This window comes from Myxocyprinus asiaticus, chromosome 48, assembly GCF_019703515.2.
Source record: "Myxocyprinus asiaticus isolate MX2 ecotype Aquarium Trade chromosome 48, UBuf_Myxa_2, whole genome shotgun sequence".
In the NCBI taxonomy this organism is placed as follows: Eukaryota; Metazoa; Chordata; class Actinopteri; order Cypriniformes; family Catostomidae; genus Myxocyprinus; species Myxocyprinus asiaticus.
In genome coordinates, this window is record NC_059391.1 from 17,195,869 (window position 1) to 17,222,936 (window position 27,068).

The 27,068-nt window shown below is 37.2% G+C and overlaps 1 protein-coding gene and 1 long non-coding RNA gene across 6 annotated transcripts in view; one reads left to right on the plus strand and one right to left on the minus strand.

The window, feature by feature from the left end:
- Window positions 1-263: 263 nt before the first annotated feature.
- Window positions 264-13,283, minus strand: LOC127437605 (uncharacterized). The gene is made up of 3 exons (XR_007896584.1): window positions 12,997-13,283; window positions 1,371-1,465; window positions 264-421 (listed from the first exon to the last, which is right to left on the minus strand). It is a non-coding gene; the product is annotated as an uncharacterized LOC127437605 (long non-coding RNA).
- A 60-nt stretch (window positions 13,284-13,343) lies between these two features.
- The window catches only part of LOC127437637 (centrosomal protein of 290 kDa), a 44,416-nt gene continuing 30,691 nt past the window's right edge, over window positions 13,344-27,068 (plus strand). The window contains exons 1-12 of one of the 5 annotated variants that reach the window (XM_051692679.1): window positions 13,344-13,399; window positions 13,808-13,936; window positions 14,499-14,576; window positions 15,868-15,937; window positions 16,554-16,600; window positions 17,011-17,154; window positions 17,475-17,528; window positions 17,764-17,784; window positions 20,303-20,449; window positions 22,243-22,425; window positions 22,730-22,819; window positions 24,112-24,234. In XM_051692679.1, the coding sequence (XP_051548639.1) occupies window positions 13,844-13,936; window positions 14,499-14,576; window positions 15,868-15,937; window positions 16,554-16,600; window positions 17,011-17,154; window positions 17,475-17,528; window positions 17,764-17,784; window positions 20,303-20,449; window positions 22,243-22,425; window positions 22,730-22,819; window positions 24,112-24,234 (1,050 nt within the window). In that variant the 5' untranslated portion in view covers window positions 13,344-13,399; window positions 13,808-13,843. Of the gene's footprint in view, window positions 13,400-13,460; window positions 13,698-13,807; window positions 13,937-14,498; window positions 14,577-15,867; window positions 15,938-16,553; window positions 16,601-17,010; window positions 17,155-17,474; window positions 17,529-17,763; window positions 17,785-20,302; window positions 20,450-22,242; window positions 22,426-22,729; window positions 22,820-24,111; window positions 24,235-27,068 lie in introns of those variants that run through there. The other 4 variants (XR_007896586.1, XR_007896585.1, XM_051692677.1 and 1 more) reach the window with 4 other exon arrangements.

Here is a 27,068-nt window from a genome sequence, read left to right on the forward strand (position 1 = left end):
ACCTCTCGGGCAACGAACACCTAATAAATACAGCATATACCAATGACAGTGATCCCCTGCTCCTTGCATAACGTAGCAACGGCAACCAGGAACACAGTTAAAATAATGGGAGTCCACACTGAAAGTGAAATGTCTGACTTAATTTATGATCCAGTAAACCAGTACACACATCTGTTAATGCAACATGGTGCTGAAAGATGCTCATCAATCAGCGGTACAAGTACATTTTGTCAAATAAAACATTTAAAGGTGCAAAGCAGAAAATGTCCAGTAACAGACAATCGGCTGGTCATGTGACCTCAACATGATGGCCACCATGAGGGAGAAAGCATCCTTATGTCTCATGCGTACACCATTTTAAACATACAGGGGGGTACATAAGTTCACACTGAAAATTGGGGATTCAAAATCTAATGTAAACCTGGAAATAAATAAATAGAAAATTTTCAGGATTGTAACATTTGAAAAAAATAAGAAATGAATGTTAATTTTTCAATGCAACTTTTTACTAATATTTTAATGCTGATAGCATAAGAAAAAAAAAAAATTCACAAGTGGACTTTGTGAACCTCACTGTATTTTTCTAAAGAATTCATTATTTCGATCTGTGTAAAACAAATATTTTCTTCATGCATCTATAAAACATCATTCCAATGACACAAAGTGGAAGATGCATCATCTAAGGAAAACAAATTTGGAAAATCTAGTGTGCCATGGGAGACACCTTGGCTTCATCTTCATTGGTTGACTATGGAATTCTGTCACACAAGTCTTTGCAAGATGCAAATCATAAGAGCAACCCAAAATAACAAAGCTGAACACAAAAGTCAAAATACCCAGCAACTGCTGCATCGGTGGCACATGCCACCAGAAATATTAATGAGGTGTAGGGGGTCATAATACGCAAACCACGTTGTCTTAGGACTTAACGTGACATTTGCAAGCACTATCCACCCATGTGCTTGCATCCACCCCATTTACACCTTAAGAAGTAGGTGACTGTTTATTTAAGAAATAAGAAAATAAGAAAACGAAAATAATTGCTCGTCATCACGCCGTGGACAAGGTAAGAACAAAAATGGGGCTTAGCCATCTGTTAAAAGAAGTTCGAAAATCACAATGGGAGTATGACATAAGCGTGAATGCAATAATTGTGCTTTGAGTGTGTCAACTCAGAAACAACACATGCCACTTTGATTGATCTGTGAAAGTAAATCTGTGTACTTAAAGACTTCTGGGTGGGAAGCATGGTGCGCTTTCGAATGGAAGGCGAGTTGCAGCTTGCGCGCCGCATCCTAGAAGTGAACCTGTTGCGATGTGCATGTGTGTACACATGCATGGGTTAACATTGTGGCGATTGCAACACTTACCAATGGAGTGATCAGTGCCTTTTGATTTGGTGTACGCCAAGAAAGCAGCAATCAGGAATATGGAAGATAGCAACTCGGCCCTGCCGACGAGTCACCTTTGAGAGCAAAATGAAAGAGCATGATTAAATCTTTCTTTAACCAGCCTGATGTGCACATCTCTCAACACTTGCAACAAGTGGAATGTCAAATGATCAAATTTGCTTAACCGATCGTAAAAGAAATGTCAGATAATGTTGATTGATGTCTTAAGCATGTTTCTACAGCAGTGCTTATGATTATGCAGCAGCCATAGTTTGGATGGTGAACTTTATGCCATGAAGTGTAACAGAGTCATATGACAGGTGCAAAAGGAACCAGTTTTCAGCAATCAATCTTCATTGTGAAGCAGAAATTATTTTTCCTTTTTGCCACCCTGTGAGAACTTTTGCTGAAAATATTGCAGGCAGTAAATAATTGTATATTAATTATGTTATTTAATTATATTTCTAAAACTGAGGGTTAACAAATCTGAGGCTATGGGGAATACACATAATCCCTTGCACATGAATTATTTAATTATGTTTCCTTGGTCAAAAAGAACTTATGGGGGCATTTAAATAGGTGTTATAAAGAAGTCATATATGTTTAAGCACTTATGGAGTATTGTTTATGTTGTTTTGTTGCAAATAGTTGTTCCGTGTGATGTCAGCATTAGTGATCTGTGTCCTCTTTGGTCAAGTTGGACCTTGTTAACTCTATTTCAGTTCACCTTGTGCATGTACAACTGAAGTACAGGTATATATGTATTTCAGTGGATAATTACATTTATTTAATGACTGACCTAGAACCAGTTAAAATGTTTTTTAATTGAGCTGTTTTATTGTTTGATCTAAATTTGAGAAAATTCAACTAACATTATCAAGTAGAAACAACAATATTTATATAGCAAATCTGAGTTAAGTCTACTTGCATCTAGTTACCGTAACTTCAATAGTTAAGTTAATTCTATATGAACACCAACTTAAGTAAACTTAATTACACAAGCTTATGAGACGATTATTACTCAATTCAAATGAGGGAAGTCAAATAATTAAGTTTTTTAGTGAGTTACAGCTCCAGTATAAGCAAAACATAGCACTAATAGCAGATCATCATTTTTGTTGCATAGCAATGTTCTCATGGACTGTATCTTTCAATTTGCAAAAAAGATATATAAATATTTACATAAATTTCGCTGCATCCAAAATCACGTACTGTCAGGGTATTTACTATATTTGATGTAGGATGCACTTCTCGGCCGGTAAAACAGTATGTTCTTTAGGTATGCAGGCTAGTAGTATGAATACATTATAGACAAACATCATATGAGAACATGGGCATTGTCCCGTGACCGAATATATGATGTCATAATACCGTGGCAATAATTTACCCTAGTTTAGTTAAGTAAGCACAATTTAAACACAATGAACAACTTTCTTGGTGTATACTGTATAGCACTTACTGCAAAAGAAAAAGCTTACTGCTGAAAAATACATTTACTAGAGAAGCAAAATGTCTTAAGATATTTTGTTTAGTTTTTAGAGAAATCTATCAAAATGTAGTTACGTTTATGCTTGTAACAAGAAATAGCCATTTACCAACAGGGTAGGGGGAAAAAAGCTTGATTCAAAGAGAAAACAAGTTTATTTTTCTTACCACATTGGCCATTTTTACAAGCATAATCTACATAACATTTTGTTAGATTTCTCTGAAAACAAGACCTAGTGTCTAATGCCATTCTGCTTCTCCAGTAATTTTTTTTTGCTTTAAAGATGTTTAGATATTTTTACCGGAAAATAAGACAATACTCAGTGAGAACAGAATTTTATGCAGTTACAATTGAAAAGAGCCGCCTGACTTGTGGTTCTCCACCGTTTTATTTAAATGCAGCATTTTGAAAGTGACGTCTCCTCAGCTCTCAAGGCATTATGGGATAGGACAGTGTCCATTGGAAGCACTCTTCAAAATCTCGCTGCAAATAGTACGTCATCTGGGTATTTCTCGCTTATTGTTTTATGAATACAGAACATACTTCAGCCATACTACTCCATTGGCATACTGTTTTTGAAATACTATACAGTAGGGAAGTATGCATATTCAGACACAGCTTGTCTTTAATATTTTAGTTTTTTTGAGTATTGTAAAACGAGTAGTTCGGACTCTAAATTCTGATTGGCAGCATTCAAAGCAGTTACAAAATGACAATAAACACATCTATGACCACAATTTCTGACAACTGCATTTATTGCTATAGAATTATTTATTCCTCTAATAATTAATAATACATTTCATGTAGGGCCAGGGTAGATCAGCGAATATTGAAGCTTACTACCACACCTGGGGTCGTGAGTTCGAATCCAGTGTGTGCTGAGTGACTCCAGCCAGGTCTCCTAAGCAACCAAATTGGCCCAGTTGCTAGGGAGGGAAGAGTCACATGGGGTAACCTACTCGTGGTCACGATTAGTGGTTCTCGCTCTCAATGGGGCGTGTGGTAAGTTGTGCATGGATCGCGGAGTGTAGAATGAGCCTCCACATGCTGGAAGTTTCCGCGGTGTCACGCACAACGAGCCACGTGATAAGATGTGCGGATTGACTGTCTCAGAAGCGGAGGCAACTGAGACTTGTCCTCTGCCACCCGGATTGAGGAGAGTAACCGTGCCACCACGAGGACCTACTAAGTAGTGGGAATTGGGCATTCCAAATTGGGGAGTTTATTTTATTTTTATAAAAAAAAATATATATATATAATAACAATAACATTAATCATAATATATTTCATGTTTATTGAAGATTAGTGTTTTATAATGTTGCTGTTGCAACCATTTAATAAAATAAATAAGATTTTCCCAGGGTAAAATCAGGGTAACACATAGCCATTAAAAATCAATGTATATTAGTAGACGCCTTACTAAAGGTACAGTACCAATGTAAATACAGTCTGGTTATTAAATTAGACCAGGTGTACATTAACAACTGCAAGTGCAACAATGCAGCTATTTTTTTTATGCAGAGCAACTTACAATACATCAATTGCAGAGACACTTAGTCTCTGTGGAACAGTTTAGTGCTGTGCCAGCCAGAGGACTGCAGAACTGAGATATGAAAAATACTTCAGATCTTAAATCATTGAAATTGAACACCCAACCTTTTCACAAGCAGCCGTGATCCTTAACTGATAAACTTTCACCACTCCTCAAATAGTTTAATCAGATAGTGTACCACAACATTTGCATTAATCAAAGTCTTTGTTTATTCACCATCTCCAAGCATTTTGCCCTTTTGAACTTCAAACAACTGATAACTTGCTTTGAGGGGAAATTACAATATTAGGAATACAAAACAAATATTGACTGCAATGAAAGAGGTTCAAAGAGTTTCCATGGTAATGTTCTACTGTTTGCATGCAATGAACACAAGGACAACAAGCTCTGTCTATTACTGCCACCATGAGGCGGCAACAGCAAATAAACTTCATTCATGTCCATGACAAAAAAAGTATTAAAGTTTTAGGTAAGCTTAGGTTCTAGGCTTTGGTTTTGTGTAAAAGAAATGCCACATACTGCAAGTATGTAAGGTGGCCATGAAGTGCAAAACAAAACAATAAAGCTAAAAACACAACGGCAAATCCAACGACAAAATAACAATTCCAAAACACATCAACAAATCATAAAACACAACGGCAAATCCGAAAACACAATAGCAAGACAGAAAACACAACAGCAAGACAGAAAACACAACAGCAATTCAGTCGAAACGGAAAGGTTAGGTACCATAGCTTCTCACCTGATTGGCTGTGTGAATGAGACCTAGTCCTTTCTTCAGGATTGGTTCACTACCAAAATCCATGCCAAAAGGTCAATGACTGAAAAACTAAATCAACTGAAGTGTTTTCTCTCTCTGGAAAACAGGAAACTTTATAACACAGAGTAAAAACAGCGAGCAGGAAAAGTTAGTTTTAGGCACAATGTTCATCTATGGTCTCATGGTTCATCTAGTGCATAAGGGACCATCTTTAAGTCCACAAAATGTGCTAAACCGTTGGTGGCGTCCAAGCATTCATTCTATATGCGTGTTCTAACTTAAAGAACACTGTTGTTTAAAATCTAAATTATAAAGGTTCTGGTTGCTGCCAACGGATAGATTTTCCAAGTATATCTAATTATATGGATACAGTATTCAATTATTTTAGAAAAAACACCACTAAAAATCATCAACATGTAATTTTTACATTACAAAGATTTTATTATTATTGAAAAAAGAATTTAATAATGTATATGTATAATTCCACATCCTCGGAAAAACTCACCTTGAGTAAATCGGCATAATAGCAATAGCAGCCTTTTACAACCTTTACAATATGAAAATAATATCTTGGTAAAATTTAAGCAATTTTTTTCTAAAATAATTGAACACTGCACTCATAATTGGACATGCTGGCTTCAAATGTAGAAAATGAGCCATCATGCCGGCAGTCTACTAAAACCTTTAGAATGAGAAAATGCATTCTTAAAAACAGTGTTTGTTATGTTAGAATATGCAAGTCAATTGAATGAACGGTTGGACACCAGCATTTTAGCGCAGTTTGTGGAATTTTTAGACAGCCCCTTACACACCATATATGAACATCGTACCTAAAACTTTGAGCTCTGTGTTATAAAGGTTGTGTTTTCTGATTTGCTCTTTTGTTTTCAGATTTGCCGCTGTGTTATGATTTGTTGATGTGTTTCTGAATTTTTATCTTGTTTTTGGATTTGCATTTGTGTTTTTAGATTTGTTGTTTTGTACTTCATGGCCACTATAAGTATGCAATTTCATGTGCAAATATATGTAAAAAAAAAAAATAAAAATACAAATTGTGATTCTCACATAAACCTGTCAAGAAAATGTCCTGTCATATATATATATATATATATATATATATATATAAACTCAGCAAAAAAAGAAATGTCTACTCACTTTCAACTGCTTTTATTTTCAGCAAACTTAACACACCTCCCCAGACCATGAAGGACCCTCCACCTCCAAATCGATCCCACTCCAGAGTACAGGCCTCGGTGTAACGCTCATTCCTTCAACGATAAACGCGAGTCCAACCATCACCCCTGGTGAGACAAAACCATGACTCATAAGTGAAGAGCACTTTTTGCCAGTTCTGTCTGGTCCAGTGAAGCTGGGTTTGTGCCCATAGGCGACATTGTTGCTGGTGATGTCTGGTAAGGACCTGCCTTACAACAGGCCTACAAGCCCTCAGTCCAGCCTCTCTCAGCCTATTGCGGACAGTCTGAGCACTGATGGAGGGATTGTGCGTTCCTGGTGTAACTCGGGCAGTTGTTGTTACCATTCTGTACCTGTCACGCAGGTGTGATATTCGGATGTACCAATCCTGTGCAGGTGTTGTCACATATGGTCTGTCACTGCGAGGAGGATCAGCTGTCCTTCCTGTTTCTCTGTAGCGCTGTCTTAGGCGTCTCACACTATGGACATTGCAATTAATTGCCCTGGCCACATCTGCAGTCTTCATGCCTCCATGCAGCATGCCTAACGCATGTTCACGCAGATGAGCAGGGACCCTGGGCATCTTTCTTTTGGGGTTTTTCCAGAGTCAGTAGAAAGGTCTCTTTAGTGTCCTAAGTTTTTATAACTGTGACATTAATTGCCTACCATCTGTAAGCTGTTAATAACGACATTAATTAATGTCTTAACGACCGTTCCACAGGTGCATGTTCATTAATGGTTTATGGTTCATTGAACAAGCATGGAAAACATTGCTTAAACCCTTTACAATAAAGATCTGTAAAGTTATTTGGATTTTTACAAAATAATATTTAAAATACAGTGTCCCGAAAAAGGGACTTTCTTTTTTTGCTGAGTTTTTATATATATATATATATATATATATATACACATACACACACACACACACATATATACACACATATACATACAGGTGCATCTCAATAAATTAGAATGTCGTGGAAAAGTTCATTTATTTCAGTAATTCAACTCAAATTGTGAAACTCGTGTATTAAATAAATTCAATGCACACAGACTGAAGTAGTTTAAGTCTTTGGTTCTTTTAATTGTGATGATTTTGGCTCACATTTAACAAAACCCCACCAATTCACTATCTCAAAAAATTAGAATATGGTGACATGCCAATCAGCTAATCAACTCAAAACACCTGCAAAGGTTTCCTGAGCCTTCAAAATGGTCTCTCAGTTTGGTTCACTAGGCTACATAATCATGGGGAAGACTGCTGATCTGACAGTTGTCCAGAAGACAATCATTGACACCCTTCACAAGGAGGGTAAGCCACAAACATTCATTGCCAAAGAAGCTGGCTGTTCACAGAGTGCTGTATCCAAGCATGTTAACAGAAAGTTGAGTGGAAGGAAAAAGTGTGGAAGAAAAAGATGCACAACCAACCGAGAGAACCGCAGCCTTATGATTGTCAAGCAAAATCGATTCAAGAATTTGGGTGAACTTCACAAGGAATGGACTGAGGCTGGGGTCAAGGCATCAAGAGCCACCACACACAGACATGTCAAGGAATTTGGCTACAGTTGTCGTATTCCTCTTGTTAAGCCACTCCTGAACCACAGACAACGTCAGAGGCGTCTTACCTGGGCTAAGGAGAAGAAGAACTGGACTGTTGCCCAGTGTTCCAAAGTCCTCTTTTCAGATGAGAGCAAGTTTTGTATTTCATTTGGAAACCAAGGTCCTAGAGTCTGGAGGAAGGGTGGAGAAGCTCATAGCCCAAGTTGTTTGAAGTCCAGTGTTAAGTTTCCACAGTCTGTGATGATTTGGGGTGCAGTGTCATCTGCTGGTGTTGGTCCATTGTGTTTTTTGAAAACTAAAGTCACTGCACCCGTTTACCAAGACATTTTGGAGCACTTCATGCTTCCTTCTGCTGAAAGATGCTGATTTCATTTTCCAGCAGGATTTGGCACCTGCCCACACTGCCAAAAGCACCAAAAGTTGGTTAAATGACCATGGTGTTGGTGTGCTTGACTGGCCAGCAAACTCACCAGACCTGAACCCCATAGAGAATCTATGGGGTATTGTCAAGAGGAAAATGAGAAACAAGAGACCAAAAAATGCAGATGAGCTGAAGGCCACTGTCAAAGAAACCTGGGCTTCCATACCACCTCAGCAGTGCCACAAACTGATCACCTCCATGCCACGCCAAATTGAGGCAGTAATTAAAGCTAAAGGAGCCCCTACCAAGTATTGAGTACATATACAGTAAATGAACATACTTTCCAGAAGGCCAACAATTCACTAAAAATGTTTTTTTTATTGGTCTTATGATGTATTCTAATTTTTTGAGATAGTGAATTGGTGGGTTTTTGTTAAATGTGAGCCAAAATCATCACAATTAAAAGAACCAAAGACTTAAACTACTTCAGTCTGTGTGCATTGAATTTATTTAATACACGAGTTTCACAATTTGAGTTGAATTACTGAAATAAATGAACTTTTCCACGACATTCTAATTTATTGAGATGCACCTGTATATACACACACACACACACACACACACACACACACACACACACACACAGTACTGTGCAAAAGTTTTAGGCACTTAAGGTGTTTCACAAAAGCATTTGTCTTAAAATGGTTATTTATATCTTCAGCTTTAGTGTGTCAATAGGAAAAATACATCTTAGACTCACAAACATTACTTTTGCAAATAGAAAGATTAAAATAGAAGAACAGGACACTCGGAGATGGCATTGCCCCCACAGAGCCCCCCACTGAACATCAAGTCAGTCTGGATTACATGCAGAGACAGAAGCAATTGAGACAGCCTAAATAGATAGAAGAACTGTGGTGAATTCTCCAAGAAGCTTTGTACATCCTATCTGCCAGTGTCCAGGTGTACCTAGGAGAACTGGTGCTGTTTTAAAGGCAAAGGTGGACACACCAAATATTGATTTAGCTTTTTTGTTTACTGGACTTTGTATGACATTAATTGATAAATGAAAACATGAATTTATTCATAAATTTATTTATTATTATTTTTGAAGACATCCTCACTATGCAACTGTGGCAGCAGGGTTGTGGTCAAGCATCTCTCCGGAGAGAGAGAAAGTGGTAAGGGCGCTTACACCCGAGCCAAATTATGTCTAACACCTGTCTCTAATTTCAGTGAGCACGGGGAGAGCGGCATAAATAGACACACCGCAAATAGAAGAGAGAGAGAGAGCCTGGGCACGACAGACCCGAACCAGAAGCAAAGATTTTCTATTACAAATAATGAGAGTTTATTTTGTGAAGCGGTGTGATAGTGGATTAATGTGCATCACGTGAGACTGTAAATTGTGCTACAAACAGAGAAAATAAATCCTTACCTTGTTACACAGGTCTTTTGACAGTTCTTTTCTGCTCCCCATGGCTCAGTATCTAGTCTGCTCAGTGCATCCACGTGAGAGCTAACAAACTCATTGACTATTTATACACAGACACTAATTGAAATTTAAAAAGACACAGGTGTGGGAAATTAAGCTTTAATTGCCATTTAAACCTGTGTGTGTCACCTTGTGTGTCTGTAACAAGGCCAAACATTCAACGCTATGTAAACTTTTGATCAAGTCCATTTGGGTGATTTCTGTTATCATTATGATTTAAAAAGGAGCCAAACAACAATGTGATAATAAATGGCTTCATATGATCACTATCCTTAAATAAAATACTTTTTTTTTTTTTTTGGGCATGATCAGTCATATTTTCAAAATCAGTGCCAAAATTCACAATTTCTGCCAGGGTATGCAAACTTTTGAGCACAACTGTGTATATATATATATATATATATATATATATATATATATATATATATATATATATATATATATATTTTTTTTTTTTTTTTTTTTTTTTTTTGCATTAAGAAAATAAAGCCTACATTATGATATTTAATGCCCCCTGTTGTACTTGTTGCTGTACCCTGTTGTAATTTCTAAATTAAAATCAGCGATGATGAAAGGTTGTACCAAGGTAATACGACTATACGTTTCCATACACGTTTTATCATGCACATTTTGGGATATCGCTTAAAAACTGCTCAATGTAAACACCAAGATGCAAATAAAATCTCCAAAATGTGCATAAAAAAAAAATATATATATATATATATATATATATATATATGCTAAAATAACGGTGTCCTGAAAATCCAATGCCTGCAAAGAGTTTGCAGAGCAAAAAAGTCAAATACAAACTTGAACTGTGCTGAAGAGCAGGTTTATTGATGCTTTTGAAAAATTTCTTATAGATCCATATGGTAAATTTATAGGAAGGAGGAACGCACATACGTAGTGCTCCCAGAACTGTGTGACGCGCTAGCATGCCCAGAGATGAGACAAGTTCTTTACAGAGTATTATTTTTATTAATAAAAGAGGCACTTACATTTCTTAAGTATAATCTTAGTCTAAAAAAAAAAAAAAAAAAAAAACTTAGCACACTTAAGGCTTAAATTTATCTAAAAACATATTTCAATCTACACATTAAAAGTGATTAATTTTTGATGTTGAAACACTTTCTCCTATCTCAGCTTAACATGCAACCATGTTATCTCTGCATTTTAAGCTATAAGTTTTTCAGGAGCTGGGCTTGGCCCCTTAGTTCCAGTGAAAGGAACACTGAATGCTTCAGCATACCAAGAGATTTTGGACAATTCCATGCTCCCAACTTTGTGGGAACAGTTTGGGGATGGCCCCTTCCTGTTCCAACATGACTGCACACCAGTGCACAAAGCAAGGTCCATAAAGACATGGATGAGCGAGTTTGGTGTGGAAGAACTTGACTGGCCTGCACAGAGTCCTGACCTCAACCCGATAGAGCACCTTTGGGATGAATTAGAGCGAAGACTGCGAGCCAGGCCTTCTCGTCCAACATCAGTGTCTGACCTCACAAATGCGCTTCTGGAAGAATGGTCAAAAATTCCCATAAACACACTCCTAAACCTTGTGGAAAGCCTTCCCAGAAGAGTTGAAGCTGTTATAGCTGCAAAGGGTGGGCTGATGTCATATTAAACCCTATGGATTAAGAATGGGATGTCACTTAAGTTCATATACGTCTAAAGGCAGATGAGCGAATACTTTTGGCAATATAGTCTATGTTTTGCAGCAGGATGGTCTTCTCAAAACCCATTTGCAAGGTTTTACAACCTAGACATAACATCTCTCTCTTCACAAGTCCTCTCTGTTTACAGCGCTTGCCATTTCCTTTGCCAAACATATACTTATGCCCCTCCCCTTAAGTATGGGCTCCCCCATCATTTTACACAACCGCCTGCATCAGGCCGTTGTAATTTACCATAAAGTCACAAGCACTTTCATTATAAATAAACTTCCTTCCCGACTGCATTCGTGAAGGGGTTAATTCATACTATATGATTATAGTTTATATATTCATTCTGAGTGCTCCTCTCCGCTCCACATGTGGCATACTCATGTCAGTCGCCATCCAGTGGGACTGCGTCATGTTTCCTCTCTGGAAGGTTATGTTGTGTAGTGCGACGTGATGGGATTCTGTTCCCCATATGCATTAGCAATGCTGACCTCACTACAAGACTCAAAGTTCTTCTGAGGTGTGAGCTCCTTGTTCCTCAGTCAGAAAATTCTGAGGAATGGTGTTTGTGCATCTGATTGTATAGCGAACAGCTTCGCGCCTAAAAGGGCGGGGCTCAAATACCATAGCCAATATTAGAAAATTGGTGTTATTGTACAGAAGTTTCAAATAGGTCGTGTGGAAGGACAACTCCCCATATGCTTTAGCACGCAATGTCTCGTTCCCTTCGTTTTACATAACAGGGACATTTTCTGCGTTACCATGACAACCAATGTGGACGTAATAGCAAAAGCGACTGTAGTATGAACAGAAAAAATCTGATCAGGCCACATACAACTTGCAGTTTGAACAGTCACTCAAAAAAATCGGATTTGAGGAAAAATCAGATTTTTCCTGCAGTGTGAAAAAAGCAGTGTCTCCGCAAACATGTCAAATCTGTCTTCACTGTCTCAGAGATGAGTGTTGTTGAAAGAATAGCTAATATAAGTAGGTTTATGAATTCATCGTGGTAATAAAATGAGATATATAGCAGACATAATTATTCAGATTGAGAGTTTACTTCAGTTTTACCAATAAAAGAATTGAGTTGCCATTGACAGTGGTTAAAAACAAGCTCATTGAACCACAAACTCTTTCCCAGCCATGTTACAAGTCTGGTCACCAATCGCAACCAACTCCGTAAAATGAACTAATGAATAAATAATCTAAAATCTAAAATAATCCAATAATCCTGGTGGATTGAGCAGAACAGAGAAAATCAACACCATCCCATTTTGTTGCCTTGAAGATCAGTTAGCAATTGTTTTCATTGAGATAAATAAACAAATGCGAGCACAACAGTCATGCTAAATAGCCAAGCAACATTCATTTCAAATAAATAAAATAAATACAATCATCACGGAAAGAAGCTGAGTTAAAAATACAAGTTTATCCTTAGCTATTCCATTAGCTTGCTCTCATTTTACAAATTTTTACAATCAGACTTAATCTACCATTGACGCTCGGCATGATACGATTGAATCAATGACTCACCTTGTTATATCTGGGAAAAACTAAATGAAAAGAGACTGTTTTGGCTGGAGTAACAAATTAGATTTTTAACGGCATTGGATTAACAGAGACCATAACAGTACTTCCGGTTCACATTACTCGTCAGAATAGAAGCAATACATTAAAATAAACGGGTTAAATGAATGTATTTTTCCATAATGCAACTCAATATCTACAAATATCTATATAAACATAGATTTATCAAATATTTTTCTCTGCGATCCATTGATTAAATTACTCGAGGAGGCGCAACTTTTACGAAAGTGACGTAAAACGAAAAACCCCGGGATACAACTTTACGACACATCGCTTTACGACTGTTTTCCTGGTTGCCAAGCAGCAGAGCAAGAGAAACACAAGATGGCTATGCTGTTTTGACTATTAGGTCCGTTATTTACGTCTTTTTCTTTTTTTATTATTGACTCTTTACACGTACATTATGAAGCGTATTTTAACATTAACCTTCATATATCATGTTTAATAATAATATATGCTAACAAACAAAGAGAAAATATGATCAGTTGCATACAAAGCTAATCTTGGCTTTTTCATTATACTGTCTAAATTGGCATTCTAGCAATGGAAAAGCTTACCTTTAGGCACTTCATGTATTATATTTATGTAATTATATGAATGGATCGGGCATATTCACTAATGGCCTGTGTGGAGTCTATATGAATAATGTAAATAAGAATACATTAACATTACATTTTTGCTGTCAGTCTGAAAAGCTGACACAGAGTTTGTTGAAAAGCGAACGCACTGACATTTAACAGGTTAAATTGTTGTTCAGTTTAGCACTGTAGGTCATTTAGACAGCAGCAGAAAGATGCCTTCAGCCGCAGACTGGAAGCTGCTCATGGGGGTTGACCCTGAAGATCTGGGAGATGATGATGAGAGAATCTGTGATATGATTTTGATGGTAAGTGTTTCATTTTTAAAGGGATAGTTCACCCAAAAATAAAAATTATTTAACCATTACTGACTCTCATGTTGTTTCAAACCCGGTATAACTTTATTTATTCCATGGAACACAGAATGACATATTTATATTAAAAATGTCAAAGCTGCTCTTTTCTACATACATTGTAAGTGAATGGTGACCACGACTGTCCAGCATGAGTGAATAGCAACTTAAAGACTTATGCTTTTATGATGCTTTTTTGTCCTCTTTTGGAAATGACAGTCCCATGTCCACATCTTTTTTCATTGTATGGCAGATTGTAGCATACACATTCTGCTAAACTTCTCCTTTGGTGTCAAAGAGATTTGGAATAACATGAGGGAGAAAGTTTTATTTTTGGGTGAACTATCCCCTAATTGCAAAAAAACTAATTTCAGTAGCTAAGTTAAAATGGATCAGGTATTGTGTATATCGTTAAGGCAGAATAAACAGAGAAATTGCCTTATGCTTTATAATCTTTGCTAAACTGTAGGTGCTTTATTTCTTCTGTAAATTCAAAATGCTTGTCCTTTCCCTGTAGGTCAAACCACGGGATCTGAAAGTGAATGAATCAGAGAAAATGATTCAAATCTTTAGAATCTCACAAACACTCTTGAGGGTAAGACCACAACACAACACAGTCCATACACATCTACCTCTTTTGTTCTCCAGGCATTGAAGTGTAATTCTTGTGTGAGTGCTAAAAATCATTGTCACTTCAGACAGTTATTCTCAATTGGTGGATAACGACTTAAAAATTAGTTGCAGAACTGTTATCAAATAATAAAATGTGTATAATAATGCTAAAGTTAGAAAAGCAAAATAAGTAGGCTAATGTTTTAAAAGGGTTGAGAAAACGCTTCCCATATCTTTTGTTGCTGCCATCAAAGGCTGTGTGTCTAATCAAACTCTATGGTATTTTATCTGTCTCTTCATATTGTAGAAGCTAGCCAAATTAGGCAAGTGTCAACATTTACAGGTTGTGTGACAAGCCCTCATCCTCGAAATCCAAACTATGAACAAAACAATCCAAGTTAAAAAAATACTTCACCCATAAATGAATGAATTCTCTCATCATTTACACACCCTCATTTCATTCCAGATATGTATGACTTTCTTTCTTCTGCAGAACACAAACAAAGATTTTTAGAAGAATATCTCAGCTTTGTAGCTACATACAATGCAATTGAATGGTGGCCAGAACTTTGAAGCTCCAAATAGATCATAAAGGCAACATAAAAATAATCCATATGCCTCCAGTAATTAAATCCATGTCTTCAGAAGTGATATGATAGGTGAGAAACAGATCAAGTCCTTTTTTTACTATAAATCTCCACCTTTAACCAGCCCCAACCAGTAGGTGGTGATATGCATGAAGAATGCGAATCGCAAAAAGCAAAAGAAGAATGTGGAAGTGAGAGTGAAAGTGGAGATTTATAGTAAAAGGACTTAAATATTGATCTGTTCCTCACCCATTCCTATCATATCGCTTTTGAAGACATGGATTTAACCACTGGAGTTGTATGGATTGTTTGTGTTGTGCAGAAGAAAGGAAGTCCTACACATCTGTTATGACCTGAGGGTGAATAAATGATGAGAGATGATTTTGGGTGAAATATTCGTAAAAAAAAAAAAAAATAATAATACAACTCAGACTAATAAATAGGGGTTATTGTTGGCACTGAGTTGGGTTGCTACATGATGTTCACAGCAAAATCCGGGTCCTGAATCAAAACAAGTTGAAAACCACTGGCTTAAGACTTGCATTGCTATTACATGTATCACTATAATGTGGTTTATGTATTTTCTCTTCATTGAGATCTTAACATATGCAGTTACTGTTGATGTAATTTTGATAGAGTCAGGTAGGCAAGTCTGTATATCATATTTGATATCTTATTGATCCTCAGATGAAACTAGATGAAATTAAATGTGCCTATGAGGTTGTCGACAGCGCAGGTGCAGACCAAGCAAGAATTGGTAAGTCCAGTAATTCTTATTGTCTGTCCTAATAATCAACTAGCTTTGCATTGAATGCAGGAAATAATAGTGCTTGCAAGGCAGCAAAAGAATACCGTTAACGTTTTAGAAAAAGTAAACAGAATTATATCTAGAGAGGAAGAGATTGATTGAGACTCTCCAGTTATGTTTCACTTCCATTAATAAACCATGTATTTTTATTATTTTTATAGTCCAATCAGAATTTAATATGCAGAAAGTACAATGGCATCATTACTGGCAGTCTTATGATTTTGAATTCTGAACATTCTTACAGTGTAAGTCAATCAGAGATTGCAAAACTGTAATCTTAAATTTCTTTAAAAAATATAATGTTTAAAATAAACAAATATACATACTTTAGCAACACTAAGACTGAAATTATATACAAAACAAAGTTTGAATGGAGTCTGTACATTTAAACAATTCCAGCCTTGCTAGCACATTACAAACATGTTTCATACAAACATACTAAAACAGTATGTTATTGATTAATTTAAGTTACTAATGAGACGTGTTTTTGTGCATTGTTTTAACATTACAGTGCAGTTTATTTATTTGGTAATGTGTTTATGCTGGTATGATGGATTTATTGCAGAAAATGAACTCAAAGCTAAAGTCCTGAAGCTGGAAAGTGAGTTGGAGGTAAGGAATGATGATCGCTGCGACTTCCAGTATAATGAAAACCAATAACACTGTATCTAACATTACCGCAAATTCTTGATGTATGAAAAATAAATGGCCAGTTTACTCATTTTATCAGTATTTATATGATGTTTGTGAGCAGTCTGTGTACAAGGACAGTGTTAAGAAGATTACTGAGCTAATTCCATGTGTGTTGCTGTCAGTTGTAAACATGTCAATTCTAAACATTAAACTTAATTTGATTTAATAAATTTAATATATTCATTATCGTGAAAAGAAATGAGATGTCATTGAGCTGGACAGCTTGACTGCATCAGCAACACACATAGGCTACATACAGTAGATGGAATGTTTTGGGACTATGGCTCTATGTTTAAGCCTTATTCAGATCTGCCTCACTTCCTTTCCAGATGGCACAGTGCGTGATGGGAGGGGCGGACACCCGTTTCCTCCGGGATGAGATTCACCAACTGGAGAGTCACCTGGAGCGCAAAGAGAAAGAGGTGACTCAACTGGAGAAGGAAATGGGGAAGGAAAGGAAAGCCAATGAAGAGGTAGGACTGAATTTTCAGGGTTTTGTGCTAAAATACCACTTTCAAAAGTGGTATTTATTAATATATTGATAAAGTCTAAATGCTGTTGGAGCTGTGGCACAGGGGGTAGCGCATATGTGTGACACATGCAAGAGCTGTTGTTTTTATGGGATCACAGGTTCGAATCCGACCTTCGTCCTGGCCCGATCCGATTCCCAATGCTCTTTCCTGTCTTACTTTCCGTTAAAAACCCATAAAAATAAAATAATAACTTTGATGCAAGCGGCAGGTGTAGGATTGAGAACAACTAATGCATTGAGTGCATCTTTTGCATTTTATAGCTGGCTCTCCGTGCTGAAGAGGCGGAAGAGAAGAACAGGAAACTGAAAAGAGAGGTAAGTCCACCCCCCTTTTGTAGGCCTGTGAACAGAGACATCTTTCCTACTTTCTTTTGCTTTTATTATTTCTCAAAATCTGCCTGTCATCTCTGTGCTCATCTCAAAAATCATATTCAGACTTCATTCTCATTGATTTATGTTGGGTACCAGTCTGATCATTTCATTTTACTTTCATGCATGCTTGTTATCTTTGTCTTTCTTTGCTCTCATCTCTTGTCAATGCCCTCTCAAGATAAAGAAGCTTAAGCAGAAGGTAAGACCCCAGATTAGGCAGAATTAGAGAAGGCAGTCTATTTATTAGAAACATGCTTACGTCAAATGGAACTGCACCACCAATCAGAGTTGTAGTAGGTCTAGTGTACTGTGTGTGCTTTTGTGTAAGTACAGTGTGTATGTTAAGGAGAGAAGAGGCTGGGCTGTAACCGAAAGTTTACGGGTTTAAAGTCCACAGAGTTTGATCTATTAACTATGATGCCCTTAATAAAGACACTGAAGCCCAGGTTGCTCCAGGGTGATTGTCCTTGTAATGAGTATAATGTAAGTCACTTTTGATAAAAAAGAATCAGCTATATCCTCCTGAGACCCCCGTGTGACTGCTGTGTGCATTTTCCATTTCCCTTTTTGATTTGTAACTAGTAGCGCTTAATAAACAAGCAAAAAATATATAATTCTAGAGCAAATAGTTTTCCTAAAAATGTATGTCCACATATGTGGACAGCAGGACTAAGTTGTGACATTTTAAGTAATTTCAAGCTATAGAAATTCTGATTTTTTTCATCAAAGAAATTATTGTGTCCAGGGGTGTTGCTTATTCGTGTTTTTGAGACGTTACAGACATTACAGCTGATTTTCTGTAAAGTTGAATAAATAAATCTCATTAAAAGTAATGGCCAGCATCATCAATTAATTCTCCACCAACAGCTGGTGTGTGGTGAGCGTATTGGCGCACTGTGGCTGCCATCGCATCATCCAGGTGGATGCTGCACACTGGTGGTGGTTGAGGAGATACCCCTGTACACTTTGTAAAGCGCTTTGAGTGCAGTATCAAAAAAGCACTATATAAATTTAACATTCATTCATTCATTTGTCAAATCACTGCCAACTATGTTAAAATAAACATTTGCATCATAAAATTCTGAATATATGTACTGATTATAATCATTGTCCCATGTCTGCCAAACATGTTGAGTGGTCCAAATATCATCTGCAGCATGAAACTGAACTTTTGACCAGATGTTAGAAGTAAATACACTAGGCTGCACAGGAAAGCTATAGGATGCTCCCTTGCTCCCTAATTAGTGAATGACTTAACCTCCAGAGTGCTGTCTGTCTTCACTGGTTTAGAACAGTTTGAAATGCACCTTATTTTCATCCTAACTCCATGTACAGCTTCTGAAAGCAACATTTTCCAGCTTTTGGATACATCCATTGATTCTCAATGTGATAATGCACAGTGAATGTCAGATTTTTTGGAAAGTTATTGTGACACTGTGTTTAACAGCGTGCCATTTCACGATAAATCAATGCAATTTTTAAAATGGCATATCAGATGAAACTAGAGACTCTACTCTTTTGACTCAAACAGGTTTTAATGTGAAAACTTAAGCTGGTTTCTTATAGGGGTGTAAATCGCAAGTTTCATCACGATACGATCTTGTATCGATTCTCTTAGTCAGTGATCCGATGTTTGCTGATACCTCAAAGTCTGCCGCGATACGATTTCGATTGGATTTTGGGGCCTGCGATATTACGATATTATGTGCCTGTTTTACACAATCAATTGCATTTATTATGTCAAAAGTGCAAATCCAGTATCCACATTGGGACATCCACAACAAAATAAGGTATTTCAGTTAATACAAAAAATAATAATAATAATATAAAAAATAAAAGTCATACAATCACATACAAGTGATCATCAATCTATGATGACAGCTTGTTGCTTTGAGGAATAAGGTAAACACTACGGTGACAATTTGTCATCTCTACAACAGTCAAGCAAGTCTTTCAATCCAAAATACTTACATATACACGACAGGAGAGTATGTGCTATAATTGTTTTTCTTGGCAACTTCCACGGTTGTATTGAAAAAAATCTGTTACAATTTACAGTGATAAAGTTAGTAATGGTGCTGATGTGAAAAGTCTTGTAACTGATGTCGGTGCAGCAGGACAAGTGTTTTTTTCTTTCCCTTGTCAGCGCTGTTCACCATATCGGGGCTCTTTAGCCATTTGTCATGGTTGAATTGCTCCAACACACATTAAAAGGGAAAATTCTCATGCAGAATTCAAATGTGTCGGATGTGCCACAATATTGAGGTAAGCCCAATTTAATCTCGCATGTGAGCCGCTCCACGCTCTGCTGAGAGCGCAACTTCAATCACTTAAATCACTCCGCGCACTCCGTGTCCCACATCATGAGAAGCATATTTAGTGCTTATAAAGCGAGATGAATATCATAAGGTTGCTGCATCGCATGACGGAAATTCGTATGGAAGTGGCTGGCATTAGGCCATTAAAACAAAGGTGCATCTTTAAAAAAATAAATAAACATTGAGCCAATTCTGGAACTACGTCATAGCCATGCAATCATACCAAAAATTATCAACACCCTTGGAATGTGTCAACTAAACAGAACAAAGAATTTAGCAATGCTGTGGTATAAGTTGAAGTATGGCACCCTGTGTTTATTTGACATACAGTATGATATCCACTCATTCACCTCTAAATGATGCTTGATGAAAAAGTAATGTATTTTTCCCATAATGCAGAATGAACAGCTGCAACAGGATGTTGAGTTCTACAAAAAGGAATCGGATAAGAAAGATCTTCTTCAGACCAAAGAGGAGAGCAGTGAGATTCAGAGGAGGCTTACCAAAGCCAACCAACAACTTTACCAGTGCCTGGAGGATCTCCAGGTAAAACCACAATCACCTTTAGCCTCCCACATGTGAAATTTAAAGCATGTGTCACAGGATGTTCTTGACTGGTAACCTGTGGGATATCGAATGTCATATTTAAAAAAATTTTAAAGGACAATTATCTGAAGGCAGATTCATAAAAAAAAATAAAAAATATTACATGACCATTTTCCATGCTCTGCTATTTGAATTAAACTGGTACTACTGTACCTTTTAGATTTCTATATGTATATGACCTCTGTTATGATTGGCAAACCTCTTTGCATTTGAAAACTACTAGCGAACAGTAGTTGACACTGTCATTCAACTGATCATATTAAATAGGCATATCATTAGATGTTGATATGTCAGTGTGGGAAGTCATGTTAATTGGCTCATAGTTGTGACATATCCATTTTCTTCTATAACATTGTTATAAATGGTCTGTCTGGGTGGGCTGGGATCCCTGTGAAAATGATCCTTGATAAATGATATTTAGCAGAGACGGGCCACTTCTATTAAAATGAATGCGAGAAATTGGGACACCCAACTGTCAACGGATGTAGAAAAGGAAGTCCCGCCTTACAGGTAAAAGAGCCAATCACCTTTTAGATACAGACATCGCCTGTCAATCAAGTCGAGAACGCGCATGCGCATTAGCTATACAAGCCGGGAAAATGTAGTTTTTTTTGCATAATCTGAGGTAAAGAGCACAATCTATGATACCAGTGTTGTCAGATTTTTTACTGCTGATTTGAAATATGCTCTTTGATTGTAATCTTGACAAACTCTTCTGGAGATTTCGGTCTTTCCCTATTCAAGTAGATAGGAGCTGCACTTGGATGCCGCTTGTTTACAAGGAAATATAGCTGCACGGGAGCACTCCAAAAATGATCGCCCAGTGGACTGACTTGCTAAAATGACTTTGATCAAACTCTTATTTTAAGAGTACAGAAAATCCTGTTTTCCATAATACGCCCACTTGTGATCACCTGTGATGTGTCATCTTTGTGGTTAAAGGAATAGTTCAACCATAAAGGAAAATTCTCTCATAATTTACTCACCCTCATGCCATCCAAGATGTGTATGACTTTCTTTCTTCTGCTGAACACAAATGAAGATTTTTAGAAGAATATTTCAGGTCTGTAGGTCAAGACAATGCAAGTGAATGGTGGCCAGAACTCTAAAATGACTCTGTCCAAATATCACAAAAGGCAGCATAAAAGTAATCCATATGACTCCAGAGGTTTATCCATGACTTCTGAAGTGCTCAAGTTGGTTTTGGGTGAGAACAGACCAAAATGTAACTCCTTTTTCACTACAAATCTTGACATCAGCAGTCTCCTTGGCAATCATGATTTCAAGCTCAATTACACTTCCTTTAGCACTATCTGCATCTAGCGCTCTGAGTATGCGTCAAGCGCTAGGAAGTGTAATCGAGCTTGAAATTATGATCATGCCTAGAGACTGCAATGGCAAGATGTACTGTGAAGGAGTTACATTTTGGTCTGTTCTCACCTAAAACCAATTGGATTGCTTCAGAAGACATGGCTTAAACCATATTAAACACGAGTCATATGGATTACTTTTATGATGCCTTTATGTGATATTTGGATGTTCAAATTTCTGGCCACCATTTACTTGCTTAGTATGGACCTACAGAGCTGAGATATTCTTCTAAAAATCTTCATTTGTGATCTGCAGAAGAAAGAAAGTCATACACATCTGGAATGACATGAGGGTGAGTAAATAATAAGAGCCTTTTCATTTTTGGGTGAACTATCCCTTTAACATATTCTCCATATTGCCAGCATGCTGAGGATATGGCTGCCAAATTAAAGAGCGAAAATGAGCACCTGCAGAACAATCTGGAGGAGTCTGTGAAGGAGATGGAGAAGATGACGGATGAGTACAACAAGATGAAGATCGCAGTCCAACAGACAGATGCCATCATGGATCAGCTGAGAAAAGAGAGAGACCACACCAAGATCCAGGTGCTGTAATTGTTTATGAAACTCACTTGTTTGTCTCATTTTGTTGATAGTGTCACTTTAAGGCTGTAGTCTACAGCCAGACTTTTGACTATCGGCAAAATCTGGTCCATTTTGTAGCTTATTCTGGCCAAGATCATGCCAGGAGGGTGAGTAAATCATGAGAGAATTTTCATTCTTGGGCAAACTATCCCTTTAAGCTTGGGAAAGGCACGATATCAATAAAACATCTTCTGCTTAATTGCTTACAAAAAGGATTTATTGACATTATTAATAAAGGAGGCATTTGCTTATTGTCTTTTTAAAGGTCAGAGAGCTGACAGAACAGATCCAGACTCGAGCTGAAGAGGATGACCCGGTTATGGCTGCTATTAATGCTAAAGTGGAGGAGTGGAAGGTGAGCCCCCCACCCCCCTCCTTCATCTCAACTGTGACACATAGTAATAACATCTTACATGCAAATGAGATTTATTTCTGTGAACTTTCCTCATTTCTCAGTATTGCACAGGTAGTGACTGTTTTCATTGTATGTGGTTTTACCGGTCTGAAATTATTTGTGTCTTAAGGAGTTATTTCTGAAGAATAGAATTTTTTGTTTTTGTGCCAGCCTTGGTCAAACAATAATATTGTAATCTGAGTAAGTGATGACATAAAACTTTTTTTTTAGCTTAACCAGCTGTGGGAACAGACAGTTTTGTTCAGCATTGCTAACACACATCTATAATGACGTTGACCTTTCTTATGTCTAATGTAAATCTAATTTCTGTATATTACAACAGTGGTGCTCAACTGATAGATCGCAACCCAAAAAAAGGTTGCAGGTCTGTTCTAATTGGGTCACAGAATAGCTGGTGAAAAAAACAATGCTAAATGCAAAAAATAAAATACAAACCATATAATCATGTGTAGCTAGGATAACAAAATGAATACGCTTATCAACTTTTAAAATGGAAGAGAAAACACTTTCCTTACAGTTATCATTTATTGTTGACATCAAAAAAGACCAATCAGACACATTGTTTCTATTCTATTCTAATATCTACAATTTTTTTTATCAGATAAAAACAAGCATAAGATACAAATAAAGTTCACATGACAGCATGAGCACTGTTTTCAGCATTTATGTTGCATGTGTACAAATCCAGTACACATTACAGCTTTAAAGGAATATCAAATTTACAAACAAGGATCACATTTAACATAATTATGCTGCTACGACTCTGAACAAGTCAACACAAAATGCACCCAGACAACCGTCAATTAAAAACATGCCTAGCACAAAAGAATTAACCATGTCAATCTACCTGATGGAAAAGGTCCAAAAAGTTGGAAAGTTGCTCAAATTTCCACCTAATTTGAAATGGCCTGTAATCTTAGTGAAAGCCTCTAAGCGGTGAAAATCAGCGCCAAATATCTAACTTACAGAATGTAGCGCACACCCTAGCAACCAACAGAACTGTCCCATCGCTAAACAGTAGGATACAGTTGAAAACAGTGCTGGAAGATGATTGGTTAATCAGGCTTTGGGCTAATATTGGTGCTATTGGGCCCAGTTCTTGAGGGGCAGCATTTGTGGATGATGTTAAATGATAGATCTGAGCTCTCTGAATTCAATGGCATTGGTGGTTGTTTATTGAGGATGTTCCATTAGCTCTAACTGCTGTGTGTGTTTGTGTGTGTGCCTTTCAGAGTGTTTTATCAGGGAAAGAAATGGAAATCTTGGAGTATCAGCAGATGATCAGAGATTTAAGGGAGAAGCTCCGATCTGCTCAGATGGACTCAGATAAAAGCAACATCATCGCACTGCAACAGGTCAGTCACATGTTGTACACCTAGACATTCTGAGCTACCTACTGTAAGAAAAGTGAAACATTGATATTTAATAAGACATCTTGGCATACTGTACACTTTAATTTTATGCATTTTAAACTTTTTCAGGACTCAACAATAAGATTTATTTTTCTGCTATCCTCTTGCCCTGCCAAAATGTTCTCTGGCCCAAACACAATTTTTAAATTAATTTTTAAATTTTGTTTATAAAAATTATATATATTTATATTTTCATTAAATATTACGTTTTCTTTACAAAAAAAAAAAAAAAAAAAAACTTTTTAATTTTACGATAATAGATGTGGGACTGAGAAACATTTTTGAACAACATACCATATGAAGGTGAAATACTGATAATTAACGAGGCAGCTTAACGTGTTTAACTGTAAATTCGAATTTTATGCTCTTTCTCACATTTTATTCTATTTCGATTTTGAATCTTTTTAAGGCCTCAGCAATGCAAATTTTTTATTTCTGCTAGCCCTGTCGGGCCTCTAGTCTAGATCTGAACTTGCCCTGCCAATATTTTTTCTGGCCCCACCACAAAAAAATGCTAAAATAATATCTAAAAATATATTAATATTTTTTATTAAATGCTAAGATTTATTTACAAAGAAAGGTTTTAAATGTGCAATAGTACCTGGAAATTAAACAGTTATAAAATCCACAGACTGCTGTGAATTCATAAATAAACCTTTGCTTAAAAACAGTGCCATATGGTGTTTTGTTTAATGTTTAACCCATTCTGGGGGAGACGCCATGCAAGGTTCGGACGTGTGAACGGCGAGCTCTGCGCACTTTGCTGGTTTTAACACTATTAATGACATAAACCGGTGAGATTCGATACACTGTTCCATAACTGTTCTAGGAGGACAATATGTCATAGAATTCAAAATTCAAAAATCCTCGGGCTCTGGAGACATTAAAAGACACATAAGTGCTCAAGCTGATACCCCTGAAAAGGCCCCGAGCCCGGGAGCCGATTTGGTCGGAGAAATGAGGGAAATTCAACGAGAAATTTTGAACATGTCGGCAATGCTGACGAAGGTCGTTGCTGACTTGGAGGATCTTGCTGTAATACGTCAATCGATCACTGCCACAGAGACAAAGTTCTCTGAGGTGGTTACAAGAGTGGGGGATGTCAAGAAATGGATCAATTATCTGGAGTCATCGGAGAGGAAATTAGCTGCTAATCCGCTAGCAACCAAGGTGGATTTGGAGCATGTCTGGGAGAAGTTGGAGGACTTGAATTCTTTGGAATTCCTGAAGCTGAAGAGGGTCAGGATATGGTGAAATTCCTGGAAGGACTCTTTCCAAATCTGCTTGACATAACAGGCCATAAGCTGGAAATCGAGCGAGCTCACAGGGCTCTGGCTCAGCGATTCGCTGAGGGAGACAGGCCCCAATCAATTCTGGCCAAATTTCTGAGATCATCCGATAAATATCTGGTGTTACGCGAGGCGAGGAGTAAAGGAAGGCTTTTTTAGAAGAACCACAGCATTTTCTTGTTCCCAAACTTTGCGAATTCGACAAGATAGAAACATGATCGATTCAAGGAATGCAAGAAACTCTTACATCAACGGAAGGTCGCTTTTGCACTGATGTTCCCGGCCAAATTGAGAATAGATGCTAAGGATGGCTGTAAAACATTCACATGTCCCCAGCAAGCGATGTCCTTCATAAAGTCTATTGAGTGACGGCTGGAGTTTGTTTTGTGGAGTTTTTCTTGCAAGACATTGGAGTGATTAGGTCATTTGTTGTACACATGTATCAGCCGAATGGGCCGGCTCACTGAACATTCGTTTGACTGTCCGAGGAAACTGAGTGCCTTTTTTAAATTTATTTTTTATGCTGGTTCCGCCTAGCAGCTGGAGTTTGTTTTGTGGAATAACACACCTTCGGTACAGTTATGTCGATGAATCTACAAATTCTTTGTGTTTATTCCGCCTATTGGCTGGAGTTTGTTTTATAGATTATCTTTTGTTGTGTAACTCTGTCTCGCAAAATTTGTATAGAAACACCAGACTTGAGCAATCCGACAGCAAAGTTGTTGCGGGGGCTCTCGTAGCCGTACATGGACTATTTGAGTTTGTCGCTGTCTTGCACGGGGTTAATGCGCACATTTTTCTTTTTTCTGTTTGTTTGGTTCTGAGGGAAGTTTAGGGTTTGATTGTTGCACTAATGTTGGAATATGGTTTTTATAATTTTGTTTTTGACACACAATCTATTTTTTTTTCATATGTCAAAATGTCAAGTGTTAATATGAGCGGATTGTCTCTCTCCATGTGGAATGTGAATGGGATGGGGCACCCCATAAATAGAAGGAAGGTTATTTCTCTTCTTAAGCGTAAGAAATGTGATATAGTGTTTCTTCAAGAAACACATCTTTCCCCGCAGGAAGCTAAAAACTTTGGAAGATATGGGGTGGACACTTTTTCTTTAGTGCTAGCTCAAGTAAGAGCAGGGGAGTCATTACACTGATAAGTAAGCATCTACAATTCAAATGTCTCAAACAGATTAAAGATAAATTAGGAAGAGTCATTATAGTTTTAGCAGAAATTCAGGGGCAAAGTCTTATTTTGGCTAATATATACACACCTAATGTTGATGATCAGGGCTTTTTTATAGATCTTGAAGGGATGTTGCAAGCCGCTGACACATATTATATCATGACCCTCATGATATAATATTGGGAGGAGACTTTAATCTTTTGATGGACAAAAGTGTGCAAGCCCCCTAGAGCAACATTGTGTAAACAGGATGTGTAAAAATCTTGGTCTTACAGATATTTGGAGACTTCTGATCCCATCTGGTAG